The 19,081-nt window shown below is 53.0% G+C and overlaps 1 protein-coding gene across 2 annotated transcripts; it reads left to right on the top strand.

Annotated features, from left to right (window-relative positions):
* The first annotated feature begins 11,437 nt into the window (after window positions 1-11,437).
* Window positions 11,438-19,074, top strand: KMT5C (lysine methyltransferase 5C). 2 transcript variants are annotated; one of them, XM_066271005.1, is made up of 9 exons: window positions 11,438-11,498; window positions 13,531-13,755; window positions 13,902-14,067; window positions 14,382-14,491; window positions 15,095-15,258; window positions 15,365-15,384; window positions 17,333-17,469; window positions 17,574-17,743; window positions 17,903-19,074. In XM_066271005.1, the coding sequence occupies exons 2-9, from the start codon at window positions 13,646-13,648 to the stop codon at window positions 18,451-18,453; spliced, it is 1,428 nt and encodes a 475-aa protein (XP_066127102.1). In that variant the 5' UTR covers window positions 11,438-11,498; window positions 13,531-13,645; the 3' UTR covers window positions 18,454-19,074. The 2 variants fall into 2 exon arrangements, with proteins under 2 accessions (XP_066127102.1, XP_066127101.1); XM_066271004.1 differs by lacking the exon at window positions 11,438-11,498 and adding an exon at window positions 11,970-12,106.
* The last annotated feature ends 7 nt before the right edge of the window (window positions 19,075-19,081 follow it).

The following is a 19,081-nucleotide window of genomic DNA, read 5'->3' as shown; positions in this document are numbered from 1 at the left end:
AGTCTGATGCTCTATCCACTGCGCCACCACCTGGTCAGGCTAAAGTAACAATTTTAAAATGATGTAATTATCCTTTATAATATATATTTGAATTAGCAGTACTACATGCTTTGCAAAGATTTTCTCCCATTCTAGGAGTAATAACCCTTTTGAGGGCTCTCTCTCCTTTATACTTTTTCAATTATAGTTTACATACAGTATGGTATTAATTTCAGATGTGCAACATAGTGGTCGGTCATTTATGTAGTTTATAAAGTGATCCCCAAGAAGTCTAGTCCCCACCTGACATCATCCATGGTTATTACGATATTATTGACTGTATTCCCTATGCTGGACTTTGCATCCCCATGACCATTTTGCAATTGCTAACTTATACTTCTTTTTTTCTTTTTTAAGCAAGAGAGACAGAGATAGAGAAAGAGACAGAGAGAGAGACAGATAGGGACCGACAGACAGGAAGGGAGAGATGAGAAGCTTCAATTCTTCGTTGCAGCATTTTAGTTGTTCATTGATTGCTTTCTCATATGTACCTTGACCAGGAGGCTACAACAGAGCGAGTGATCCCTTGCTCAAGCCAGTGACCTTGGGCTTCAAGCCAGTGACCTTTGGGCTCAAGCTAGTGACCATGGGGTCATGTCTATGATCCTACACTCAAGTCAGAGACCCCGCGCTCAAGCTGGATGAGCCCATGCTCAAGCCAGTGACCTCAGGGTTTTGAACCTGGGTCCTCTGCATCCCAGGCCAATGCTCTATCCACTGCGCCACCGCCTGGCCAGGCTTATACTTCTTAATCTCCTCATCTTTTACACCCAGGCCCCCAAACCTCCCTGGATCAGAGTTCTTTAGCTGCTGTTATTCATTTAATAATTCTGCATGTCTTTTTTTTTTTTTTTTTTTTTACAGAGACAGAGAAAGGGATAGATAGGGACAGACAGACAGGAACGGAGAGAGACGAGAAGCATCAATCATTAGTTTTTTGTTACGATACCTTAGTTGTTCATTGATTGCTTTCTCATATGTGCCTTGACCGTGGGCCTTCAACAAGCCGAGTAACCCCTTGCTCAAGCCAGCGACCTTGGGTCCAAGCTGGTGAACTTTGCTCAAGCCAGATGAGCCCGCGCTCAAGCTGGCGACCTCGGGTTCTCAAACCTGGGTTCTCCACATCCCAGTCTGATGCTCTATCCACTGCGCCACTGCCTGGTCAGGCTCTGCATGTCTTTATCACACGCCAGTGAGGCGCCAGGCACTGCCCCTGACGTTGGACATTCAGCTGTGAAGAAAACAAGGGTCCCAGCCCTCCTAGAGCTAATGGTCTAGCCAGGGGGAAATACAATGAACAAATAAACAGAGCCATATAGCAGAATGTCAGACTGGGTTACGTGCTATGCAAGGTCAGCTTCACGGACCTGTGACCGACCTGCCTCACCTTGGTGCAACGTCCTGCTGTCACCATCTTAAAACTTTTCATACATTTTGAACAAGGTGCTCTGCATTTTCATTTCCCTGTGGGGCCCCCAAATAGCTGTGCAGCCAGTCCTGGGGCTAGGATGCCATGGCAGAGAAAGAAAATGGCTGGGACAGGTGGACTCCTCCAACCAGGGCCATCAGGGAAGCTCCTGCCTGAGGAGGTGGCATGTGAGCACAGCCCTGAAGATATCTGTGGGTGTAGCTTTCCTGGCAGAGATGGCAGTGGAGGCAGACCTTGACCTGAGCGGGAGTTCAGCTTCCAGCAACCATGAGACAGTATCAGCATAAGAGCAGTAAGGAAAATAGTTAAAGAAAAGATTAGAGAAATAATAGGGAGGAGGGGAGTTATTAGGACATGAGATTTTTTTTTTTTTTTGTATTTTTCTGAAGTTAGAAGAGGGGAGGCAGAGAGGCAAACTTCCACATGCACCCGACCAGGATCCACCTGGCATGCCCACCAGGGGATGATGCTCTGCGCATCTGGGTCATTGCTCCATTGCAGCTGGAGCCATTCTAGCACCTGAGGTGGAGGTCATAGAGCCATCCTCAGCACCCAAACCAACTTTGCTCCAATAGAGCCTTGGCTGTGGGAGGGGGAGAGAGAGACAAAGAGAAAAAAGAGGGGGAAGGGTAGAGAAGCAGATGGCTGCTTCCCCTGTGTGCCCTGGCCAGGAATCAAACCCAGGACTTTCACACAGCAGGCCGATGCTCTACTGCTGAGTCAGGGCCGGACATGGGATTTTAATCTAGGAGTGTATTAATTAACTATAGCCACCTAAAACAACAATAAATATTATTATCTTCTTTGCCCCTTTCCATCCCTTACGGATCCTGTGGGTCAGGAATTCGGGAGTGCCTTAAGCCAGGTGGGTCTGGTTTGGAGTCACTCTCATCAAGATGTTAATCAGGGGCCTGACCTGTGGTGATGCAGTGGGATAAAGCATCGACCTGGAACACTGAGATTGCTGGTTCGAAACCTTGGTCTTGCCTGGTCAAGGTACATATGGGAGTTGATGCTTCCTGCTCCTCCCCCTTCTCTCTCTCTATCTCTCTCTCTCCCCCCTCTCTCTAAAAATCAATAAATAAAATATTATTTTAATTAAAAAAAAAAGATGTTAATCAGGGCCGCCTGACCAGGCATTGGTGCAGTGGATAGAGCGTCAGACTGGGATGAGGAAGACCCAGGTTGGAGACCCCGAGGTCACCAGCTTGAGCGCGGGCTCATCGGGTTTGAGCAAGGCTCACCAGCTTGAGCCCAAGGTCACTAGCTCAAAGAAGGGGTCACTTGGTCTGCTATAGCCCCCTAGTCTAGGCACATATGAGAAATCAATCAATTAACAACTAAGGAGCCGCAAAGAAGAATTGATGTTTCTCATCTTTCTCCCTTCCTGTCTGTCTGTCCCTATCTGTCCCTCTCTCTGACTGTCTCTGTCTCTGCCACAAAAAAATAAAATAAAATAAACTCTCTTTAAAAAAAACAAAAGATGTTAATCAGGGCCTTGGCCAGTTAGCTCAGTCACTTGGAGCTTCGTCTGGAAGCACCAAGGTTGCAGGTTGAATCCATAGTCAGGACAGATACAGGAAGCAACCAGGGAATGCACATCTGAAGTGGAACAACAAACTCCTTCTGTCTCTTCCTCTTGCTGTCTCTCTAAAAATCAATCAAAAAAATCTTTTGTTAATGAACAACTAAGATGCCGCAATGAAGACTTGATGCTTCTCATCTCTCTCTGTACCTGTCTGTCTGTTCCTATCTGTCCCTTTCTCTGTCTCTCTCACAAAATAATTAATAAATAAATTTAAAGATGTTGTTGCCTGACTTGTGGTGATATAGTAGATAAAACGTTGACCTGGTCCTCTGAGGTCACCAGTTCAAAACACCGGGCTTGCCTGATCAAGGCACATATGGGAGTTTGTGCTTCCTGCTCCTCACACTTCTTTCTCTCTCTCTCCTCTCTCTAAAATGAATAAATTTTTAAAAAAATTAAAAAAAAAATTTTGTTTTAATTTTGAAGAGTTTTATTGAAGGAGGAGATTTGTTAAATATGCCAGCTGCATATGGCTGACATGGGGCATCTGCAGACCCAATTCGTGTGTCATTTTTTTTTAATATCAATCAGGGCATAGTTGTCCAAGCGCTTGGTAGAGATAGAAAGGTTGTGTCCAGGTTGGCTCCCTCACGTGACCATCAAATGTTGGCAGGAAGTTTCAGTTCCTCTCCGGCTGTTGGCACAGGATTTCAGTTCCTTGACTCATGGACTTCTCCATAGGGTGGTTTCAATGATCTCTGGACGTGGCACCACGCTGCCCCAGAGAACAGATTCCAGAAAGAGCAAGGAGGAAGCTACATGTCTTTGATGAACTAGCCTTGAAAGTCCCCTCATTTTTGCAATATGCTTTGGGTGACACAGCTCAGTCTGATCCAGTGCAGAAGGGGCTACAGGAAGGGGTGAATCCTAGAACAGGAGATAGTGACTAGGGGTGATCTGGGAAGCTGGCTACTAAGATGGGAATCCATTGAAGAGCTTTGAGCATGGTGATGATGGTGATGATGGTGACAATGGTAATAGCGAGGTTGATGATGACAATGGTAATAGTGGTGGTGATGATATAGATACATGTGTGTGTATATCTGCACATGCATATGAATAAGAATATATAGATATATATATCAACATATAATATGTGATACTTCTATTCAGAGGCAGATTTAATGGTGGATGCACTGGGTGGCACCCTGAACCCCGACTTCTGCAGGGCCCTGCAAAACCCCAACTTGACACTTCTTTCTAACCACACCAAGTTTGGTTTCATATGTGCAATTTTAACATGAATAGTACATGATATTTTTTATTTATTTAAAAATATGATTAACATGTATTTTTATTTTCACTGTCTCTCTCTCTCTCTCTCTCTCTCTCTCTCTCTCTTTTTAAGGGGTCCAATATTATTTTCTGTGCCTGGGGCTTCAACTGACCTTAATCCATCTCTGTTTCTATTCTATTATGATATACATTTTGTTATTGCACAAATAACACATGAAAACAGACAGACAATTCCCTCCAACTATTTATTTATTTATTTATATTTTTCTGGAGTGAGAAGCAGGGAGGCAGAGAGATAGACTCCCGCATGCACCTGACTGGGATCCACTCTGCATGCCCACCAGGAAGTGAGCCTCTGCCCATCTGGGGCGCTGCTCCATTGCAACCGGAGCCATTCTAGCGCCTGAGGCGGAAGCCACTGAGCTAATTTTGCTCCTATGGAGCCTTGGCTGCAGGAGGAGAAGAGAGAGATAGAAAGGAAAGAGAGGGGGAAGAATGGAGAAGCAGATGGGCGCTTCTCCTGTGTGCCCTGGCTGGGAATCGAACCTAGGACTTTCACACGCCGGGCCAACGCTCTACCGCTGAGCCAAGTGGCCAGGGCCTCCAACCATTTATTTTTTCCCCCAGTTCTATTGAGCTATGATTGACAATCAAAAATTATGTTTCGGTTGTACAACGTGATGATTTGATAGATGCATACACTGTGAAATGATCTCCACAATCAAGCTAATTAACACATCCATCACCGCACATAGTTACCCTTTCTTAGTATGTGCTGTGAGAAAACTGGAGATCTATTCCCTTAGGAAATTTGAAGTGCACCATATATTATTAGTAACTATGATCACTATGCTGTCTGTTACATCCCCACCACGTACTCATTGGATAGCTAGAAGTTTGTGCTCTTTGACCACCATCTCTCCATTTTCCCTATGCCTCCAGCCCCTGGGAAACACCAGTCCACTCTTTGTTTCTACGAACTTGATATATATTTTTTAGATTTCACATATAAGTGATACTGTATAGTATTTGTCTTTCTCTGTCTGACTTATTTCACTTAGCATAATGCCCACTAGCCTGACCAGACGATGGCACAGTAAATAGAGCATTGGCCTGGGACGCTGAGGACCCAGGTTCAAAACGCCGAGGTTGCTGGCTTGAGTGTGGGGTCACCAGCTTGAGCATGAGGTCATTGACATGACCCCATGGTCTCTGGCTTGAGCCCAAAGGTCTCTGGCTTGAAGCCCAAGATTGCTGGCTTGAGCCCAAGGTTGCATAATTGAGCAAGGGGTCACTGGCTTGGCTGAAGCACCCCCCCCCCCGTCAAGGCACATATGAAAAAGCAATCAATGAACAACTGTTCATTCGCAATGAATTGATGCTTCTCATCTCTCTCCCTTTCTGTCTGTCCCTGTCTGTCCCTCACCCTCTCAATCTTACAATAACAGCAATCATAATACCTTCCTGGTTCATCTATGTTGTTGCAAATGGAAGGATTTTCTTCTTCCTCACAGCTGAATACTGTTTCATTGTGTATATAATCCATATTTCCTTTATTTTTTAAAATAAACAGTATTAAAATTTTTATTTATTCATTTTAGAGAGGTGGTGGGGGGAAGAAAGAAAGAGAGAAGGGGGGAAGAGCAGGAAGCACCAACTCCCACATGTGCCTTGACCAGGCAAGCCCAGGTTTTGCACTGGCAACCTCAGGGTTCCAGGCCGATGATTGATCCACGGTGCCAACACCGGTCAGGCCAATCCATGTTTTCTTTTGCCATGCATCTGCCGAGGGGTACTTAGCTGTTTCCATGTCTTAGTACGAATAATGCTGCAATAAACATGAAGGTGCAGGTATCTCTTCAAGATCCTAATTTAATTGATTTTTTTAAAGATGTTATTCAGCCTGGCCTGTGGTGGCGCAGTGGATAAAGCCTCGACCTGGAAATGCTGAGGTCGCCGGTTTGAAACCCTGGGCTTGCCTGGTCAAGGCACATATGGGAATTGGTGCTTCCAGCTCCTCCCCCTCTCCTCTCTCTCTCTCTCTCTCTCTCTCTCTCTCTTTCTCTCCCTCTCCTCTCTAAAATGAATAAATAAATAAATAATAAAATAAATTAAAAAAAAAAGATGTTATTCAATTTTCAGAGAGGAGAGACACACAGAAAGAGAGAGAGAGAGAGAGAGAGAGAGAGAGAGGAGAGAAGAGAAGGGGGAGGAACAAGAAGCATCAACTCCCACATGTGCCTTGACCAGGCAAGCCCAGGATTTCGAACCGGCAACCTCAGTCTTCCATATCAACACTTTATCCCACTGTGCCACCACAGGTCAGGACCTGATTTCATTGCCTTTTGGATATCCAACCAGAAGTGGGATCGCTGGGTCCTATGGCCACTCCACTGTTGATTTTCTGAGGAGCCTACCTACTGTTTTTCATAGTGGCTGCACCAAATGATGATCTCACTACCCGAGCACTAGGGTTCCTTTTTCTCCACATCTTCCCTCTAATCATTTAACTTACATATATGTTAATATATGAGTTTCCCCTCAAAATATGACTCTCCTGAATTCACTGTTTTATAACAAGCCTTTCTTCCTAATAATAAGCCACATACCACCGGGAGAGCTACCCAGCCCACAGTGTCCCTGTCCCTGCAGCTTGTGAATGTGTGGTCCCAGGAAGCCACCTAGGAAGGTGTCTTTTATTTTTAGTTCGTTTGTTTAATTGAATGTCTTGGGGTGACATTGGTCAAAAACATTATATAGGTTCCAGGGGTACAATTCTATACTATATCATCTGAATATTGTATTGTGCATTGACACTTCAGGTCAAGTTTTCCTCCTGTGTCATGGAAAGGGATCTTATAAGGCTTGCTTCTCCAGGGTTTCAGAGCCTTATGGCAGTCCTCTTTCCAGGGGCTTCTGACTCTGAAGGCCTGCACCCCAGCCAAGATTCCGCATTCCTAGCCAGCTCCCGTGTGATCCACAGGGCTTCCGTGGGGGTAAAATGATTCATAGAAACATTTGTTTTCATTTTTTATTGATTAATTTTAGAGAGAGAGGAAGAGAGAGAGCAAGAAATGGGGGAGGAGGAGAGAGAGACAGGTATCAACTCACTGTTCCACTCAGTTGTTCCATGTAGTTGTGCACTCATTGATTGCTTCTCCTATGTGTCTGGGCGTGCCCTGCAACCTCAGCTCACCTGGGCCACATTCTATACACTGAATCACCCAGCCAGAGTCCGTAAAACTACTTTTAATTTTTAAATTCATTTGATTGATTTGAAAGAGAAAGAGAGGGAAAGAGAGAGAGAGAGAGAGAAACATTGATTTGTTATTCCACTTATTTATGCATTGATTGATTGATTGATTCTTCTATGTGCCCTGACTGGAAATGGAGCCTTAGTTTATCAGAAGGACTCTCTAACCAACTGAGCTACCTGAACAGGTAAAATGATTTATTATTAAACCCTTGACTGTGCTGAGTCTTGGAATCTCTATTTTCACTACATTCCCTTGCTGAGGTAACTATTTTTTCTCTTTCTCTCTCTCTCTTTGTTTCGGTTATAAATACACACAAACTCATATTTACCATTCTTATCATCTTGAAGTGTACAAATCAATGGCACTCTATACATTCCAGAACTTCTTTATCTGGAAAGGAAACCCCCATGCCCATTCTCATCTTCCATTGGCCATCATAAATCTGGTTTCCAGCTGGATGGATTAACCAGTTGTGGAAATGTCTTAGAAATAGAATCATCCCTATGTGACTTCTGGTGTCTGGCTCCTTATACCTGGCGTGACATCTTCCAGGTTCAACCATGCTGTGGCATGTCACTGTTTCTCTCCGCCTCAGACGTAGCTCTGATAGTGCTCTCTGAAGATTGAGAACCAGTTGGGTCCCATGTGCGTGATGTAACCCAGAGGTTGAGGGTCTGATGGCCAGTTATAGAACCCTTCCATCAGGAGGATAAGCAACCTCTCTTTGCTCGTCTGTAAAATGGCCCACCCTCACAGGGCCATTTGCAAAGTGACTGGCATGTGCCAAGAGCTCAGTTACGTGTTAGAAATTGGATATGCTGGATAGTTGATCCAGTCATCCATTGTTGGACATTCAGGCTTTTCCTAGTTTTCTGGGTTTAAAAGAAAGCGGAGACCCACCTCTTTATAAATATGTTAACACTTGTCTAGTTATTTCCTTAGCATAAAATCCGGGATGTGGAATTGGGAGGTCAAACTTTTCTTTGTTTGATGAAATGCTTCCAACATGCAGAAAAAGAACAGATAGTGAATACAGGGACCTCACCACTTCTTCCGGACCTAACAAACAAGAAGTGACAAATAACAGTGTCTTGTGTAGCTTTCCTGATTGCATGCTTTCTGCCCCACCCCCCACCCGCTGGGGTCACCACAACGGCTCCAGCACCTTTGTCACACCCTTGCACATTTCATTTGTGAACACGTATCCACACACAACCTTTGTTTTCTGTGTTTTAAAACTTCTGCCTTCCATATTTGACCTGGGGCGACGCAGTGGATAAAGCGTAGACCTGGAATGCTGAGGACCTGGGTTTGAAACCGCAGGGGTTGCCTGGTCAAGGTACAAACGAAGCAAATAGTAGGAGTTGATGCTTCTCACTGCTTCCTGCTCCTCCTCTCCCCTTCTCTCTCTCTATATATATTTTTTCTCTAAAATCAATAAATAAAACCTAAAAAAGAAACCAACTAAAAAACCCAACTTGCATTCAGCTATACAGACTTTTGCCCAAGTTGCTGCACGTGGTATTCCAACACCCCTTCACTGCTGTATGGTGTTCCCGGTATGAATACTCCAATATCCATTGATCCGTCCTTCATGGGATGGGTCTTTAAGCCATTTCTAGTTTTTTTCACCGTTAAAAACACTGCTGTCTTGCCTGACCTGTGGTGGTGCAGTGAATAAAGCATTGACCTAGAATGCTGGGGTCGCTGGTTCAAAACCCTGGGCTTGCCTGGTCAAGGCACATATGGGAGTTGATGCTTCCTGCTCCTCCCCCCTTTCTCTCTCTCTCTCTCTCTCCTGTCTCTCTAAAAATGAATAAATAAAATCTTTTAAAAAAACAACAACAACAGCCCTGGCCGGTTGGCTCAGTGGTAGAGCGTCGGCCTGGCGTGCAGAAGTCCCTGGTTCAATTCCCGGCTAGGGCACACAGGAGAAGCACCCATCTGCTTCTCCACCCCTCCCCCTCTCCTTTCTCTCTGTCTCTCTCTTCCCCTCCCTCAGCCAAGGCTCCACTGGAGCAAAGATGGCCCGGGGGCTGGGGATGGCTCCATGGCCTCTGCCCCAGGCACTAGAGTGGCTCTGGTCGCAACAGAGCGACACCCGGAGGGGCAGAGCATCGCCCCCTGGTGGGTGAGCCGGGTGGATCCCAGTCGGGCGCATGCAGGAATCTGTCTGACTGTCTCTCCCCGTTTCCGGCTTCAGAAAAATACAGGAAAACAAAACAAAACAAACAAACAAAAAAACCCACAACAGCCTGACCAGTGGATAGAGTGTCGGACTGGGATGCGGAAGACCCAGGTTCGAGACCTGGAGGTCGCCAGCTTGAGCGTGGGCTCATCTGGTTTGAGCAAAAATTCACCAGCTTTGGACCCAAGGTCGCTAGCTCAAGCAAGGTGTTACTCGGTCTGCTGAAGGCCCATGGTCAAGGCACATATGAGAAAGCAATCAATGAACAACTAAGGTGTCACAACGAAAAACTAATGATTGATGCTTCTCATCTTTCTGTTCCTGTCTGTCTGTCCTTGTCTATCCCTCACTCTGACTCTCTCTCTCTCTGTCTCTGTAAAAACCCTGGCATGTGCTGAGAATAGAGAAATAAACTTTAAAAAAAAACAACAAAAAAACCCACTGCTGTCTTGCCTGACCGGCGGTGGCACAGTGGATAGAGCATCAGACTGGGATGCGGAGGACCCAGGTTTGAGACCCCTAGGTCACCAGCTTGAGCGCCTACTTATCTGGTTTGAGCAAAGCTCACCAGCTTGGACCCAAGGTCGCTGGCTCCAGCAAGGGGTTACTTGATCTGCTGCAGCCCCAATGTCAAGGCACATATGGGAAAGCAATCAATAAACTAAGGTGTCCCAACGAAAAACTAATGATTGATGCTTCTCATCTCTCTCCGTTCCTGTCTATCTGTCCCTATCTATCCCTCTCTCTGACTCTCTCTCTCTGTCACTGTAAAAAAACAAACAAACAAAAAATAAAAATAATAATAAAAAAACAAACAAACAAAAAAAACCCACTGCTGTCGCTAGCCATCTCGGGCTCATCTTTTTGTTCACGTTTGTGAGAGTTTCTCTGTGGTGCACGCCCGTGAACCCAAGCGGTAAACCTCAGATTCAGACAGGCGGATAGGACTTTTCTGAACAACTCAGGTTGGCAGAGAGTTTCTGCTGGCCGGCTCTTTCTCTGTGGCTGAGACTGCTTCTCTCCTCTGGAGCTGCGGCCAGTTTTTCTAGGGGGTGGAGCACCCGGGTTTGGGGTCTCTCAGAGCTGAAGGTAATCCCAGCTAAGAAAGGAACAATACAAACAGAGCGTGGAAGGCTGGGGAAGGACACCTGGGAAGGTGTGAAGAAGAACCCCCTCAGGGAGGCAGCAGTGTGTGTGGTCTTTGTTTTCTAGTTGCTTGCCTGAGGCCCAGAGAGGGCTAGCCACCTCCCCTACGACACAGAGCGATGGCACAGAGAAACCGTCTACTCCGTAAATCATATATACTGTATAGCAGTCAACCAAACAAAGACCGCCCGCTCCAGGCGCGGAGTTTATTATTCTGGGCGTAATTACGATGCATGGCTAATTATGTTTGCCTCTCGGACTGGAAGGAGGGGCGCGCGGTGATACTAATTCAGGAAGGGGGGGTGCCCCATGGGAGGGTCCCATAAATCAGGGCTTTCTCCAGAGCTTCTCAGTCTGCTTCTTTCCGACCCGCTCACCCACAGAGTGTTATTGTGGGTACTCCTGAAATTAAAAGGGGTATAGGGGGGGAGAAGGTGATCCAGCAGGGAGAGTGAGAGCCCTTTGTACCCGGGGTAAGGTTGTCAATAAAGTTTTGTCGCCTTGGCAACCGCAGGCCTCTCGGGGCGGTGGGGCGGCGAGGCGGGGCGGGGCACGGAGGTGCGCGCGCACTCACCTCCCCGCTCGGCCCTGCTCTCCGCTTGGCGTGGATTGAAGGTACCTTAAGAAAGAATAGGGAGGGAGGTCGCGACTTTTTTTGGTAACGGGCGGACATCTAAGCCAATGGAAGAATGAGCCCTTTCAAAGCAAGCCAACCGCATCCAAGTCCTGGAGCAGGCGGAGCTCGCCTTCTTTCCACTTGGACCCAAATAACCTGACCCGCCAACCCGAAAGACGGGGCTTTGGGCCAATGAGGGTGCCGACTTCGGGTAGTGGGCGGGGGTTACGTCTCCATGGTAGCGTCGGAAGGACAACCTCGGGAACCAACGGCGGCAGTTGGCGGCACGGAGGGGCAGCGCGGGCGTGGCGGGGTTTTGTCGGGGTGGGGGCCCGCCACTGACCGGGTTTTGTGGGGGCGGGCGGAGGAAGCAGAGAGGAGCTCCGCCAATGGGAGAGGCGCTAACGCCACAGCAACCGAAAAATGGCAGCGGCGTGGGCCAATGGCAGGCCGCGGTGGCCGCGGCGGGGCGGGCCCCGGGAGGCAGATGGGAGGCGAGCCGACCGAGTCTGAGGATTGCTGGAAGAGGCGGTGGGAGGTGGTAGAGGCGGTGGCTGCGGCGCGGTTGCCTGAGAAGGAGGAGGAGGAGGAGGAAAAGGAAAAGCGGGTGAGGGGCGGCACGGGACCCGATGTCTGCGCGCCCTCTCGGCCCCCGCCTTGGCTCTCGGTCACCCCCAGCCTGGACTGTCTTTCCGCCGTCCGGCCCGGCAGGCACCTCGTGTCCAGGCGCCCACGTTTCCCGGCCCCTAGGCGAGCGTCCTGCGGCTCCCAGCGCGCAGCCGGCCCTGTGCCTCCTTACCAGGCCCCTCCCGCAGCCTGTGCCTTCCCGGGCACCCTTCCTGCTCCAGTCTCTTCCCTGCATCCCCCCTGGACTCCCAAGGCCCTTGCCCTGCACCCTCCCTGCTTACCCCGGTCCCTGGGTACGCGTCTGCTTCCCCCAGTTCCTCCCTGGACCCTCCCTGTCTACCCAGGGCCCTGCCTGGGCCCCAGGCTCTGTCCTCGCGGCCTTCCCACGCTCTTCCCGGGGTCCCCAGGACTTCTTCTCCTGACCCCCTACTTCTCCAAACCCCTAGTTTCTGGGTCCCTAAGCTGTTTATGCCATCTCAGGGCCCTCCCTGGACCTCCACGCCCCTCTCTGTTTTCTCTGCCTGCACCCCAGGTCTCCCATCGGGTTTTCTTGGCCCCGCCCTGGGTTCCACCACCTGTGTCCCCCCTTGACCGCCGCCTCCAATCCCCTCCGTACGGCTTCGATTTGGTCTCTCTCCGCCTTGGCTTCTGCTTCTTGTCCCAGCGCCTTCCCGCAGCGGGCCTTCCCACCTGACACCCCCCTCCCGCCCTCCTGTCTTTTCCAGACCCCCTTTTCCAGCCGCCTAGCTCCCCCTTACTTGTCGTCCCCCATTGACTCTCCCTGAAGCGCCGTGGGTGTGGGTGCTCAGCAGGCCTTTCGTAGACAGGGTTTAGGGGTCTTGTTTTGCTAACTCTCTTCTTTATTCCCTTTTTTTCTGTATCTGTTCTGCCTCCCCATTTCTGTTCCTTTTCTCTCCCTTCCACCCCACCCCACCCCACCGCTCCTGCTGTGTCCTCCGAGTCCCTCCCTTCCCCAGAATCCTTGGAGAGGGAGCAGGTGCTGGGATCCCTCCTCCGCCTGCCTCCCCACCTCTCCTCTGGGCTGCCTGGGGCTCCGCGCAGGGCCTCCTGACAACTCCCCGGCCGCTGGGGAGGTGGAGCCTGTGGGGGGAGGCCTGAGGGGCGGCTTGGCTTTTCCCTAGGTGAAGGCCAGAGCTGGAGCTGAGCCTGTTGACTCCCAGTTAAGCCTTTGGGGTCATCCCGGACTGTCAGTCATAATCAGCCTTCCCGTGTGTGTCTGTGAGCTTTGGGTGTATGGTGCGGACATTGTGTCTGTCCTCCAATGAAGAGCACCCCCACTTCTTTGGGGGCCTCACCACTGCCGTCAGAAGGACTCGTTGCATTTCCCCTGCCCTGAGAGCCCCATGACGTCAGTGTGGCATTCCCCCCCCCCCCCATGTGCAGATGAGGAGACCGAAGGGCTGGACAGAGTCCCCAGCTGCTTATCTGTGGCTCCCCGCAGCGAGCGCAGGCCCTCCCCACCCTCGGCGGAGGGAGGCAGCATGATCCCTGGGGCACCATGGGGCCAGATAGAGTGACCGCCAGAGAACTCTGCGAGAACGACGACCTCGCCACCAGCCTGGTCTTGGACCCTTACCTGGGTTTTCGCACCCATAAGATGAATGTCAGGTGAGGCTTCCCCGGGGCAGGGTGGACCGAGGGCTGGAATTCCTTCCCTTCCAGGAGAAGCCTCCCCATGGCGGGTGGGGGCGGCCCCGGGGAGGCCCCGAGGGAATAGGCCGAGGCCCGGGACCCAGGCATGCCCTCTCCCCCAGCCCTGTGCCCCCATTGCGGCGACAGCAGCACCTGCGCTCAGCACTGGAGGCCTTCCTGAGGCAGCGGGACCTGGAGGCTGCATACCGGGCCCTGACGCTGGGAGGCTGGATGACCCACTACTTCCAGAGCCGGGGCCCGCGGCAGGAGGCTGCCCTCAAGACCCACGTGAGGGCCCCCCTCCCCCACTCACCCACCCACGTGTTCTCTCCCCTCACCTCAGGGCCCCTGGTACTGTGTCCTTCGCGCAGTGCAGCCCTCTGGGGCTCCCTGACGTCCTAACTATTGGGGGACCCTCTGAGACTGGGCTCAGAGACTGCTAGGAGAGCAGAGTTGGTGGCCCGAGAGGGGAAGTGCATTCCCCGAGATCATGCAGCAAAGTCAGTGGCAGAACAGGACTGGAGCCCAGGACAGACAGAAGAAAGGGTCGAGGACCACCCTGCCCCACCACCTCACCCTGCCCACACCCTCACCTCCCCTAGATCTATCGCTACCTCCGCACCTTCCTGCCTGAAAGCGGCTTTGCCATCCTGCCCTGTACCCGCTATTCTATGGAGACAAATGGAGCCAAGATTGTGTCTACCCGAGCGTGGTAAGAAGCTGGAGCTCCTGATGGGGAGGCTGGGAGAGACCTCTGTCCCTTCCCAGGGAGGAGGTGCCCATGTTCCTGCAGAGGAGGAGGTAGGGCCTGGCCCTCACACCATGCCTGTGGCCCCTGGGCTGGGGGGGACTGCCTCAAAGCCAGCACTGTGCCATCCTTTCTTGACTGTGACCTGACTAACCCCTGCCACATAGCAGGTGCTGCCGGGCAGGTACAGGGCAGGAAAGTGAGCAGGTCGGCTCCAGACAGCACGCAGTGCAGAGTGGACACACAAAGACTGACCAGGGCTGCTCCAAGCTTCGGTAGCTGGCCAGGGGATTCTGAGTGTTTAGGGGAGACAAGCTGAAGCTGGAACTCAGAGGATGAGCTGGGGGTGGGGATTGTCTTGTGGACAGAGGCTGTCTGTCAGCGGCTGTCAGGGCTGTTGAGTCCAGGGGAGACAATGCAGGGCGTCACCTGTCTGCCGCACATGGCCGGGAGGGGAAGCCCTGCCTGGTCTGGTGTGGAGATTAGGGAGGCAGACGGCCCAGTCCTGGCGAAGGTGGTCAGGGAGGCGCCAGCTCACAGGCCATGGCCGGCGGGGCCTCTTGGCAGGAAGAAGAACGAGAACCTGGAGCTGCTAGTGGGCTGCATCGCGGAGCTGCGGGAGGGCGACGAAGAGCTACTGAGGGCCGGTGAGAACGACTTCAGCATCATGTACTCCACTCGCAAGCGCAGCACCCAGCTGTGGCTCGGCCCAGCGGCCTTCATCAACCACGGTGCGGGGGGTGTGGCCCGGGGAGGGGGCAGGGCCGGGCCCTAGCCCTGCTGCGCGGGGTTCACAATCTCTTCTCTTCCCCTGCCCCCACCCTGCACTGTCTCCAGACTGCAAACCCAACTGTAAGGTGAGACCTGCTCCCCCTCCCCCAGGATTGGGCACGTGGGAAATGAGGATAGAAGGGCTTCCTGGTCAGTGAATACCCGGAATGGAAAAGGTCCATTCCCACCCCAGCGGGTGGTTTACCTGCGGCTGTGAAAGGAGGGAGGGAGGGATTCTGGCTCGAGTTACTGTTGGAACATGGGTTGCCACCTGCTGGCCGAGTTCTTCCGACTCTGAACTGAGCTAAGGGTTGGGAGTTTGGGAGGGGAGGAGCGTGTGCTGATGGAGAGATAGAAAGTGACCTTACAAAGGGGAATGGAGGGCAGGACACAGAATGCAATCATGTCAGGCGGCACCGGCTAGGCCAAGGGCTGCAGTATGGGATGGGCCCCTGGCCAGGTAGGAGCCACGGAGCGTGGGCCCTGGCCCTGGACCTAACCCCATTCCGCTCCCTGGTGTTGAATAAAAAAAAGAAAGAAAGTGACTCAGCATCTGGAGGGAGATGCTCATGGGCTGCACCCCGGGCAGTGGCAACAGCCTGCCAATGGCAGGAACACGGGGCTGAGCAGCGGGAACCTGGGGATTTGTGCTTGCTGGGGTGAGGCCAGAGAACCCTGGAGGAGGGGGAGGAGGAGAGAGCCCTCCAGGAGACAGGGCTGCCCGCACAGGGTGTGAGGTCGGGAGGGAGGTGGAGATCATGGCCACCAGTTTTGTGGTGAAGCCCAGGAGAGTGGGGAATGGAGGGGAGGCAGCCCCTTGGGTGCTCCCTGCCCAGCGTGGGCCTCGTCCTGCATCTGTGGGAGCCCCAAGGCATGACAGGGTTCTGGGAGTGAGAGTTGGATTTGAACCCCAAACACGCTGTCCTCTGGCCCTGGTTTCTTAGCTGGGAGCCGGTGAGAACTTGTTCCTAGCTGGTTGTGTGAGGATCCAGGTGCACAGTGCACACGGACATTTGTCTAAAGTGTTCTGGTGGTTCTGCACACCCCCTTCCATGGATTTTGAGTGGATGCTGTGCAGCCCTGCTCTAGATTTGGGCACGGATGCTGAGTAGGACAGAACATGGCGAGGCTCTATGAGAGGCTCTGCCAAGGCAGGTGACAGCCACCTGGAGCACGGGAGCTGGCGTTAAAGGAGGGAAAGGATTTTCCTAGGCATTGTAGAAGAGTGGGCGCGTGAGGGTGTCCCAGATGGAATCCATCACCTTGGAGGGTCAGGAGGCGTGACCGGCAAGGCAACTCTGGTCTGTTGTACTCACTCCACTGGGGTCTGCCCCCATGGGAACACCCACTGGGTGAATATGGGAGCGAGGTTTTTAGAGATCCTGGCAGCTAATGAGCTGCCATGAAGAGGCTGTGTGTAACTCACGAGGCAGGAGGTGACAAGGGGCTGGCTCCAGGTAGGGTGTTGGGGAACTGAGGAGACTGGGATGCACTTTGGAGGTGCTGGCCAGTGGCCTGGGACTAGGCATGTGGGTGGCCAGGGCCACTTCCAGGGTTGTGTCAGTCTAGAAGGGACAAGCAGATAGATGGGAACCACAGCCCTTTCAGGTGGGCGCTTTGGAGACTGGAGCAGGCAGGTAGGGGCCGCAGGCAACTGTCCTGGCCTGGGGCTGGACATAGGCCTGCAGGTTTAGACATAGACCTTCAGGGATAGGAGTGGGTGCATGGTGCAGGTTGGAAGGGGATAAGGAGCAGTTAGGGCAGCTCCAGAGTGGCAGGACTTGGCTGCAGAAGCCTGGGCCAGAGCACAGGGAGCGGGGGGTGGTCACTGCAGGGCCAGGTGGGGTTAGCTCACCCTCCTGCAGAACGGGAGGGAGCCCCAGACGTCAGGGGGTCAGAGGTGGCATGAGGGGGGCAGGCCCTGGGCATAGCAGCTTCCTCCCAGGAGCTCCTGGCCACTGTCTGTCCCAAGGGTAGACCCTTGGGGCCAGGGCGCCTGGGCAGGCCAGGGTGCTGAGCGTCTGGGGCCCCCAGTTTGTGCCGGCAGATGGGAATGCAGCATGTGTGAAGGTGTTGCGGGACATCGAGCCTGGTGACGAAGTGACCTGCTTCTACGGTGAGGGCTTCTTTGGTGAAAAGAATGAGCACTGTGAATGCTACACCTGTGAGAGGTGGGCACCAGGGTGGGGGCGGGATGGGGCGGCTGGTGGGAAATGGGAGTCCCGGAGGCCGGAAGTGTGACCTCCAGGCTGCCATCCCCACCCCCCACCCCCAGGAAAGGGGAAGGAGCCTTCCGCCTGCGGTCCCAGGAGCTGCCGCCACAGCCCCTGGACAAGTACCAGCTTCGTGAGACCAAGCAGAGATTGCTGCAGAGTCTGGGTAGTGGCCGGCTCAGCCCCTGGGCCTGCGCCCACCTGTCTCATCTGCGTGGGAACCTGTTCTGCAGTGAGCACTGGGCAGGGTGCCCATCCCCCTTTCCTCAGCCTTGTCTGTCCTCCCATCCTGTTCTTTGGAGTCCCCATAAGGTGGGGGAGGGAGGTAGCCTCTGCTTGGCCTACTCACAGGGTCACACTCTCTCTCTCTCCCCTCCCTCCACCTCCACAGCTGCCTGCCAGCCCCTGCGCCCCCCGCCCTGTGGCCCCCACCCCACTGCCCCGCCGCTGTGGCTCCAGTGGCTGCCACAGACCCCGTTGTGTGTGCGCCACCGGAAACGCCGTCGCCGCAAGCCCCAACGGGGCCCTGCGCCTCTCGTCCTCCGCACTGCCCGCGTCTCCTTGCACCGGTGGGGGGGCTGTGGCCCCCACTGCTGCTTGCGGGCGGAGGCCCTTGTAGCTCTGGGCCCGGCCTCCCGTGCCTGCTGGACCCCCCAGCAGGACTGGTACTGGGCCCGGCGTTACGGGTTGCCTACCGTGCTGCGTGTGCGCCTGAGCCGAGTGGTCCCAGCCCCACCTGCCGCTGCTGCCCTCGCCCCCGCCGGGACCCCAGGCCCCATCCCTGTCCCCGTCCCTGTCCCCATCCCAGTCCCTGTTCCCATCCCCAAACAGACTCTCGCCTTTGCTCCCTTTTCTCCACCCAAGCGCCTGCGTCTGGTGGTCAGCCATGGCTCCATCAACCTGGATGTCAACAGTGATGGGCTGGACAGGACGCCCTCTTAGCCCCCACCACCTGCCAGCCCCAAGTTTTTAGGGACGCTCTGCTCTTGGACCTCTAAGAGGGAGCTGACCCTTGACCCCAGCACAGTTCTGGCCAGGGGTGGAGTGGCTTTGGAAGCCCCCTGACCCTTTTGTGACTGCTGACCCCTGAGCCACCCCCACCCCAGCAGGGAGCCCTGGCCATTGCTGCCGTACACCCCCATACCAGCCCCAGCCTCAGGAGTGAAGAAACCAGTCCCTTCTCCTGCCCAGGGTGCAAAGCCATAAGGGGTGGGGCGTGCCTGGGGTTGGGGGGCCCCCCTGGCTTCTCAAGCCCAGGCCTTGGGCAGAGGGGGATGGGGGGGGCGGGGTAGCAGTTCCTGGAGACTGCCCTTGGAAGGGAGTGGGTTTGCCCTCAGCTCTGCGGTTGTCTGAGGTGGGGAGCAAGGTGGGGGGTGTCCACAAGTCCTCGCCACCCCCGTGGGTCTCAGGGAGGCCAGGTGCCACCTCATCTTTCTCATGGTGCTAATGCTGGTGCTACTTGGGGTATGGGGGCCCCCTCCCCTCTCCCACACCAGAACGGGATGTGTTGAGGGATTGGAAGCACTTGAACTTTTTGTTTTATTAAAACCTTGTTATAAGCAACATCCTT

The sequence above is a fragment of the Saccopteryx bilineata genome, chromosome 3 (genome assembly GCF_036850765.1).
Source record: "Saccopteryx bilineata isolate mSacBil1 chromosome 3, mSacBil1_pri_phased_curated, whole genome shotgun sequence".
NCBI lineage: Eukaryota > Metazoa > Chordata > Mammalia > Chiroptera > Emballonuridae > Saccopteryx > Saccopteryx bilineata.
The sequence above is the reverse complement of the archived record's forward strand: the minus strand, read 5'-3'. Positions and strand labels throughout refer to the sequence as shown.